The sequence below is a fragment of the Halichondria panicea genome, chromosome 17, assembly GCF_963675165.1.
Source record: "Halichondria panicea chromosome 17, odHalPani1.1, whole genome shotgun sequence".
Taxonomy (NCBI): domain Eukaryota; kingdom Metazoa; phylum Porifera; class Demospongiae; order Suberitida; family Halichondriidae; genus Halichondria; species Halichondria panicea.
In genome coordinates, this window is record NC_087393.1 from 1520199 (window position 1) to 1530195 (window position 9997).

Sequence of the window (9997 nt, forward strand, 5' to 3'; positions counted from 1 at the left end):
GGTCAGATAAAGATTTAGAGATTTAGAGATTTACCCAAGATTTAAAAGATTTAAAGAGATTTACCAAAGATTTAGGCGAAGGGTGTACAAGATTTAAAGGAGTGTCGGACCCATCGGCCATCAGCGCAGTAGAGCCTTGCAGCTCTCTTCTCACTCTTGCAGCTACCAATAGCTAGCGTTCTATAGTGCAGAGCTAACTACTAAGTAGAGTAGTAACACTCGGCAAACAAGTTTGGCTACGTGCTCTTCTGAAAAGGCTGCAATGGCATTCCAAGTAGGCATAACTCGAGAACAAAGCATTATTATTTTTGCAAATCCACGGATGAAAACATGACTAGAAGCCCATAGAAACTCTTACTTGCACTTGATTCATCCTTGAGCAGCTGTAGCAGTCTACACACACACACAGACACACACGAGGGGTCCGACACTCCATGAAATTTTGTACACCTACACACAGACACGCAAACACACTACCGTATACCTCGCTTGCGCATGCGCACCGAGGCATAATAATTACAGCAACGGTAGGCACTTAATTCTTTTAGGGCCTCAAAAATTATGTTGATGTCGTGTTTAAATTACGATGGCACTTAATTACGCTACCTAGTATGCTCATCGTTTATGAATAGCTCCCAGATAAACAGAAGTTACAGTAGCTTAGGAGAGTGCTTGAGCCCCTTAGCTGAATACGTCACTGCATCAACCCTTTACCTGCTGTGTTGACGCTTTAAAGTGTCACAAATTAATGGTACCCTGCACTGCGCGGCCATCATAAATGTACGTCACAGACAGTGTACTAAATCGGGACAAAAGTGTGAGGCCGATTTAGTAAATCTGATACAAATATGCATTTTTTACACATGGTGTTTTGACACAATTGGCACCCCATAGTCGTCAAGAGATAGTACAACAACATTTTGTTGAATATCGTATACTGGTAATGATATTCACAGGAGATATTCAAACCACTGTAGATCTGATGATAGTATTATTCTTGAGATTTTCCCAGGGACAGCACCATGTTGTTCACTATGGACAGTCCCTGGGAAAATCCCACCCCTTCACTGTATAGATTTAAACCACTTCCAATATTGATGCATACATTTACATGCTTGTGTGCAATCAATTGCACTTAAAATGGCAGCAGTGATCAGAATGTCAAGCCAAACATCTCTAGTAGAGAAAGGAAAGCATTGTGTTGCAGTTGCCAGTGAAGTGCTGAAATACATTGAAATTGGTGAAACCATCTATGGTCAAACAGTAGATGCAAGCAGCAAGCTGGTGTCGGTGCAGAAAGATGCTGCTGTTCTTGCAAATGACGCTGAAAAGTTAGCCAAACGACTTGAGGCAGTGGACGAGCACTATCAGGAGATGGATGCTGAACTTCACCGCCAAGTCGGGCAATTAGGTATGCAAGAAGAAACATTGAAAACCGAAAAGATAAATTGTGAGAGTAATCTTGCTAGACAACGAAGTGTGCTTCCTGATAGAGAGTCGCAGCTTTCTTCAGCAGAAAGTGATTTGCAAAGAGCTGAAGGAAAACTAAGAGATGCTATTGAAAAGCTGAAAAATATTCAGATTGGCTCAGCTGTTGGTGGGGCTCTACTTGGATTGTTTACTGGAGGAATTAGTACGCTAGTCGGTGCTGGACTTGCAGTCAGTATCGGTGCTATAGTGAATGCTTGCCAAAATGAAGAAAAAGACGCTTGCTCAGCCAGAGATTGTCGTAGAAGTGATTTAGACAGTGCAAAATCTGCCATTAAGTCTAGTGAGATTCAAGTTTCCTCTCTTGCATCTCAGATCAATCGCATAGCTGTAGATATACAACGACTTGAGCAGCAACGTCAAGAGATACATAAAAAAAGAGGTGAGATCAAAGCAGCAATTCCTATTTTCAAAGATTCAACACAGTTTTGGCTCCTTTTCAAGCAACTTTCGGAAGATGTAGAAAATTGTTCTACTCTTCTAAAGAAAATTGTTAACAAAAAACATGAACGGGGGAGCTATGAAATTCTTCAGGCCGATGTAAGTCAACGCACGACAAACACCTTCTTTGAAGCATGGGAGTCAATAGAAGTTGCTGCTGCTGATGGTTATTCCAATTACAATCACATGTTTTCTATCGATTACACTTGTGTGAAATGCAGTAGTGCATGCAAGGCAATGCCATTCCTCAGTGGATTGAATTTTATTTGCTCCACTTGCCACCGGAACTATAGAGGCTCTACAGATATTGAAACGTGAACGGTCTCTATATATACTTGTTGTTATATAATTATACTGATAGCCCGATATTATTATATCACTATTATAATTATACTTGTTATCAAGGGCATATACATACGCCCTTGTTGTTATTCAGTATTTTTTTCCAGATAATGATGAACTTCATTCTATTATTACCCTAAGCTTAGCTTGCACTTGGGGGAGGGGGCATGCCTAGAGATAGGGGGGGTGAGAAGACAGTGGGGAAATACAATAATTATAGACATTCCTGCATGCGGTTTGACTGAAAGATATAGCCAGATTTCTTTACTTTGGTATGATTTTGCATACAGGCAAATGATTGGGTGTTGTCCAGTTTCTTTGTGAGTGTTGGATTGATGAGGGCCCCATACTGCGGCGCACTACTCAAGCTTTGGTATCACAGTGGCAACATCATTTATATGTAAAATTTTTCGCTGGTAGTTTCCATGCTATTTTGTGGTTTCCTCGGTCAATCCTAGCACATTGCAAGGTATAAGAGTTTTGACATGCATTGGAAGTATCGTATTATGTTCTAATCATAATTTTTATCGGACAGAAAAAAAAAATTTTAGAAATTGTCTGGGTATAATTGGAACAGATCTTTATAGAGCATGTGAAGTGTCTGGAATAATTAGAACATGCAAGCATGCAGCTGCACGCAAGCTAGCTAAGCTTATGTGCGACTGAATAGTTGCACTAGCTATCCTAATCCTCAAAGCTATCTAACTTGCAGCACTCTTGCTGACTATAAAGCTACCTTGCTTGGATCGAATGTCAACTTTTTTCAGGGTATTGTCTGGCCAGATTTAGCAAAATTAAAGCACCAGAGTGTCCGCTGTATTAAAATTCCCAGAAAAGTATCTGGGCTAATTAGTAATGATGTGGTTGATGGCAGTGTATGCAGTCTATACATCTCTTTAATAATTACAATTCCTAATTGAATGACATGTAATTTAATAGGTGTTTATGTCAATTGTGATGCTAGTATAATGTACCTCAATATATATACTATATATAGCTATATATACAATGACGTTGTAACAAATTGGAGTTATAAATGCTTTCGTCTGCTTTCTTGTTTCTACGCTTTTTGGTGTTTCCCCCGGCCAATGCCAATCCTAGTAATTTTTCACATTTGTAAAAATATTTTTATGGGTCTTGTTCCCTTGCTTTTTGGGTCGGATCGTCGAATAGAGATGTTGGAGTTAGTGGGCATGCAGCATGCATGCCTTTGTATAAGTTTGTAGTTATTCTGGTGTTATAGTGAAATTTAATAATCGTTGTTTTCTTCAGATCTTCAAAGGATCAGACTTTATCAATCATGGCTGCAGCTATATAATTATTAGCTTCTCATCCTTTTATATCCATAGTCAGTATAATAGATCTATATGTCTCTTATACGTGTCATTCGCATGTACATAATTATAATGATACTACATGTGTGCGAGAATCTATAAGAAGACAGTAGATCTAGATATAGGAAGTAAATTTTAAACTTGGGAGACAGAGTTCCAGAGTGTGACATATGAGAATCGGGAAGACAATGACAAGTAGCTCAGGAAGAGAAGACAGAGTTCAGTATTACCTGCATGAGTGCATGTGCGGCAACATATGAGAATCGGGATGATCCAGAAGACAATAACTTATAGCTGAGCGCGTCGGGTTATTTTGTAGTCGCAATGTTTTTCTCGAAAACTGGCCGCTCTCTTTAAGTATAATGATGATTTGAGGCCAACCCCGCCTCACGTAAAGATGGCGGAATTTTCAGATCGAACCTGAGAGATCATGTGGCTCGTGAAAGCGATCGCAAATCTGAGAAACATGCCCATGGCCAAGACTGTAGCCATTTGGATTGATTGCAGAATACCATGAGGATGTTTGTACAAAGGAAGAAAAGCTTCCTAAGCTTACTTATACCTACTTACTCCTTACTTACTCACTTCAGGGTTTCATACAGGGGGAAAGGGGGATACCCCCCGCCCTAAAATTTGCATTCAAGTACTAGTTGTATGACTGAGTGTCCATAGCAGGGTATTGAAATAACATGCAGTCCACCTCAGTTTTTAAGCAACATTTTCTGGTTACTTATCTTATTTCCCCCCTCTACTCTAAAATTCTGTATGACACCCTGCACTTAGTCAGTCACTCATTATTTTAGAAATATATATCTATGCATGCGAACGTTTTTTAAATCTCATAATACAAACGAATAGCTCTAGAACTAGCTCTTCGGTCAGTTTTCATGATCCTTCCCAGCTGCAGAGATAAACATGAGGAAAATACGTGAAAAGCGCTAAAAAGCGTACAGTAGACTCTCACTATTCCAGCCCTCTGAAGTACGGCCACCTCGATATACCAGTTTGGCACGGAATGCTAGCTAGATGTTTACTGCACAAAACTCACCCTGAAGTACGGCCACTCGCTATTCCGTATACCGGCCAGTGCTAGCTGTCCCAAACTTATAAAATTTTATACGTTTATAATGGCCGGATATTACGTTTTGGGTGTGTTTTGGCAAATAAAATTTGTAAATAGAGAGCAGAATGATTCATTATCCTTCATTATCCTCGAGGTATATCCGCAAAATTAGTCATTAGACTCGAAGTAAGGTCGTTTTTAAGCCGTGGCTATTTCAAAATACAGCCACCTCGCTATTCCGGCTAAGCTGCATGGTCCCAATACAAGGGTGACCTAATTAACAACAGTCTACTGTAGTGCCAATCCTAGTTAAGTAATGGCTTTAACAATAGCAATAACTATTACCGTATATCTCCTAATTTCTCGGACACTTCTAATTATCCCGGACCGGCATTCTTTTGGGAAATTTTCATACAACAGACACTCTGGTGCTTTAATATTATAAACATCTGGACAACACCTTGAAAAGTTGATACATTCCAAGCAACGTAGCTTTATAGTTGGCCATAAGTTTTAGATAGCTAGTGCAACTATTCAGTCGCACACTGTTTTATTAAACTTTTGCATGCAGCTGCATGCTTCTTCTAATTATTCCTGACACTTCACATGCTCTATAAAAAATCTGTATCGGACAATTTTCCAAACTTTTGCTGTCCAATAAATCTGGAGCTATTAGTATATGATCGATGCTAACTACGTGTGTATCGCGAGGCACTTAAATTTCGTGCCACTGGAATGGCCTCTAAAAAAAGCATCTGGTTAATTGACAGCTTACCGGAAACACTCCCAGGTCACGCCTTCCATCTTTGCACGTTAAAGCAGATAATTTTATAATATACCATTTTGTTGAAGAGTTTTCTTGTAGGATTACTAACCCACGAAAACAGCAAAAATTAAGCCCTTCGTTAACTGCATGAACTGCAAGTTTACTGGAGATGGACTTGGATCAGGTGGTGTAAGGATTATACTGCCTCGAAAAGTTTGCTCTATATATATACGGTAATTTAGTACATAATAAATAGCTGTATAATATAATTCTAAGGGGAACAGTCTACCCTATATGCAAAGGGGGGACAGCTTAACTCGTAGGCACTACGACACCGGTGTTATACTCATGTGTAATGGTAGCTAGTGTGCAAGATGCAAGCAGCAAACCTTGTTTTGGCTGATTAGTAGACCTTGATAATTAATGCGGATATTTGGCTTGTGTAAGCTGCATGCTCGTTATAACAATATAATGTTAATAGGTTGATCATTTATTATCATAATAGATGCACCAACCTCAAAGCGTATAATCGAAGTGGGCCAATTTACTCAAACTAGATCTATGGCTACATGCAATGATGCATGTTTACTTACAGTGGAAGCATTGCAGACACTTCCACGCATGGTCTGCTCCAGCTAGGACTGAGCTGAGATCCTCATCCAGCCAGGCGGCTCCGTTATGCACTGACACTACGATCGACTGTATGGGATGGAGTACACAGGCTCATCACAAACATATTATAGTCTAGATCTACATCGATCTATCTGGGATTAGATCATGTTTGTCATAAATACTGCAATCTGATTGGTTAGAGGAAATGTTCTATCCAATTTAGAAAATCATGTACTTCAATAGAAAATCATGTAGCAAAGATTAGATAAGAACATTCAAATCTGATTGGCTAAATACTCATGGTTGCTATGATCTAAAATGCTTAGACACTGTTTAGGAAGTTTCCACATGATTTAGAAGTCCTCAGGGCTAGTAGAACCCTCACTGCGTTCGGGATACTACAACCAGCCCTTTGGGCTTCTAAATCATGTAGAAACTTCCTAATCAGTGTCTAACTATTATTGAGTACCTGCATGTACAGTGCAACAACCAAACAGAGTAGAATTTTTTTTTTGGTACACATTTTTTACATTTTATGGCATATCTTCTAAAGTAAAAGTGATATGATCTATTTGAGTGCAGGTACTGAAAGTTCAACTATTGGCGCTTCCATTGGACCACCACCTGTTACATCACATGACATCATCAGTATAAAATGGCTGTCTGAAGATGTGTACTTCCGAAAATATGTTAGGAATAGAAGTAGCTTATTTGTTTGAGTTAAGATCTGAAATTTGTTGTGCATGTACCTGAGTATATTGCTCATCTTTTGAGCTTCAACGGAAGTCTGGGCTACTAGTAAGTTCTGAGAAATACTGCATTTTGTTGTTTTTTGGTGGCAAATATGTTAGGAATACAACTTTCGATTTTATATTAGTTAAGGTCTGATTTTTGAGCAGCATGCATGTACTACAATAGTGTACTTTTCATCTGTACTAACTTACAGGAGTTAGGCTAGCCTCTTCTTTGCTAGAGCGGCCCATCTTGTCAAAAACAGTGCTTTTTATGACTTTTGGGGCAATTTGGCTACGTAGTAAGCTCAATTACCACGCCCCTGTGACACAGAATGACCAACACCAACTGTGTATTTGCAGGTAGACATCACATGACCTTTGGATGTAGCAAATAACAACAAGATGATTTGTGATGTCACAAATCAATGAATATCATTGCATACGTCAGCAAAAGTAGCAAAACGGAGCAAAATCACCATTTTTGACAAGAAGGGCCGCTCTAGCAAAGATGAGACTGGTCTAGCTCCTGTAAGTTAGTACAGATGAATTCTATGCTATTGTAGTACATGCTCCTCAAAAATCAGACCTTAACTAGCATAAAATCGAAAGTTGTATTCCTAACATATTTGCCACCAAAAAACAACAAAATTCAGTATTTCTCAGAACTTACTAGCAGCCCAGACTTCCGTTGAAGCTCAAAAGATGAGCAATATAGTCAGGTACATACACAATAAATTTCAGATCTTAACTCAAACAAATAAGCTACTTCTATTCCTAACATATTTTCGGAGGTACACATCTTCAGACAGCCATTTCATAGTGATGATGTCATATGATGTAACAGGTGGTGGTCCAATGGAAGCGCCAATAATTGAACTTTCAGTACCTGCACTCAAATAGATCATATCACTTTTACTTCAGAAGATATGCCACAAAATGTGAAAAATAAAAATAAAAAAAAAAATCTACTCTCTTTGGTTTTTGCACTGTATACATCTAGTCACTATTCTACTGCCATTTTACCACTTTCATTTCTAACTTCCTTAGACAAATAGCCATTGGTAATTAACTCAGAAAGTGAAAGTGAATCTACACAAAATTAATGTGAAGTCTGAAGTATAGTTTAATCATAAATACGTGGGTGGATGTTGCACAATTAACCTCTGTCCTCTGCAGTTTGGAAATACTACATCCCATCATTGTTATGAAGGGTATGCTATACCTTTGCCTTATAATTATACCATCACATGCTAAGGTAGCGTAGATATCTACCCTTAATCATGAAGACAGATATCTAGTCTCTATATACATGCATGTAGTCTCGCAAGCCAGCCGTTTCATCCCAGAGGTAACTTTCTGTAACAATTAAGGTCGCAATTACACCTTTTATCAGCCGGGGTTCCAGAGCTAGTCTGAAGCAATCGGAAGGACAGATTCTACATTGACCGTATCTCCTCGGCACTCCTCTCTGATAACCAGACCTAGCTTGGGAGAAGAGTAATAACAAACATCATACCAGTTAAATCGCACATCGATATATGTACACTCCCAGCCGGTTTGGTATAACAAACACTGGCCCTATACTCTTACAAACTGTGGAGCCTTATTTTATTTAGTGAGCGTGCAGCATTGGAGGAAATACTTAATGAGTGCAGTCTGGATTCCCCAAATCTAAAGGTTCGAACAACAGTATACCAGGTTTTGGTCGAATTTCTTACAGAACTTGTAATAAACTCCATGCACTTGTCGTTTTATCTAGCTATAGAGGTATTTTCTACCATTCACTGATACCAACTATAATAATTGGTTCGATACAAAACCACCACCCTGGCAGATGTCTATGCATCGCGGAATACTTATTACAGCTGGATCTTTTGCTCAAATAGCATCCAGAGTGTTGAGAATCTGGGACTATTTTGAAAATGCAAAGCTCACTCGAGAATAAATCAGATTAAAAGTTGCAAAGATACAATGCTATAGTACATGTATCCATGACTTTGAAATGTCCGCTGTGTCTGGAAATGTGTGAAGCAGCGACAACTTCACTTTGTGGTCACGTGTTTTGCTGGTACTGTGACACATACAAAGTTCACTAACCCACACACACACACACACACACACACACACACACAGTGAGTGTGTGCATGTGTGTTACATGTGCATGCATGTAGGTTAGTGAAACTGTGTATGCCCAGGCAGTGTCTAAATGTATAGCATGAAGCCTCGGGCAATTAGTGTGTTTACAGCACTTCGAGAGCTATAACACTTTATTTCTTCCTTTCCTGTCTTTGTGTCAAATTTTTAGTTTAATTTCGGGCCATTATAGCGTACAATTATAGCTATTAAAAAAAGGTAATTAAAGCTACGTACTGGCTTCCGAGTACGTACATAATGTGTTTTAGACCCGACAGTTTTCATTGTTTCCATCTTCCATCAGGCATGCGATAAACTTTACTGAAAAATATTTGAAGGCATTACAAAAGGTAAAGGACAAGCTTTCTGTAAGTGAATGAAGTGCAATGAATTGTTCACAAATTATTTTAGTAGATTAGGTGATTATACAGAAACTTGATGGGTTTTAAAAAAAACATCATTGTCTTAATTCAATTCGCTACAACATTGCTGCCGTAGTAACATCTCCCTAAGCTGATAGGCTGCATGAGTTTGGTCCTCTTCCCCGCAACACATTACTAGTCTCTTCCGAGTTCTTCCTGATATCGTCAATGAAGAAACACTTGCAGAGATCAGATGAGTAGACCCTATAGTCATGGGGCACTTGCTATACACCTTGACCAGTCCATATTGAGGTACTGTGGAGCTCTTACACAGACGATGAACTGATGAATTTGAATTTAGACTGTTTATATTGTTATCTTCACATGTTGAAGACGTTCGAAAAGGATCATAAGTTTGTATTTTGGAGACGTTATTACTCGGACATTGTGGGATAGATTTTAGTTCATTGTCGACTCTCAACCACCGGCTAAACTTGTTGTAGAGTCCATTGTGTTTTAGGAACTCGGACACTTTCATGTAGTGTGTATACAGTCCATTGGCTTCCACGGACCTCTGCAACATCCCGACAAACACTGCAGAAAAGGTATTGATATACATTGATACAATAAACTTTTTTATGGGCAACCGGTTGATGTTTGATGTGATAACTAACACACTTTTATTAGGGTGCAAATTTTGATTCCTAAATCACTTGCGTTAC

The 9997-nt window shown here is 39.0% G+C and overlaps 1 protein-coding gene and 1 long non-coding RNA gene across 2 annotated transcripts; one reads left to right on the forward strand and one right to left on the reverse strand.

The window, feature by feature from the left end:
* Window positions 1-1091: 1091 nt before the first annotated feature.
* LOC135351351 (uncharacterized) lies at window positions 1092-2360 on the forward strand. Its single transcript, XM_064550340.1, has one exon. The coding sequence runs from the start codon at window positions 1141-1143 to the stop codon at window positions 2245-2247; it is 1107 nt and encodes a 368-aa protein (XP_064406410.1). The 5' UTR covers window positions 1092-1140; the 3' UTR covers window positions 2248-2360.
* Window positions 2361-4396: 2036 nt separating this feature from the next.
* Window positions 4397-7923, reverse strand: LOC135351309 (uncharacterized). Its single transcript, XR_010399430.1, has 3 exons — window positions 6991-7923; window positions 6028-6133; window positions 4397-4506 (listed from the first exon to the last, which is right to left on the reverse strand). It is a non-coding gene; the product is annotated as an uncharacterized LOC135351309 (long non-coding RNA).
* Window positions 7924-9997: the final 2074 nt, after the last annotated feature.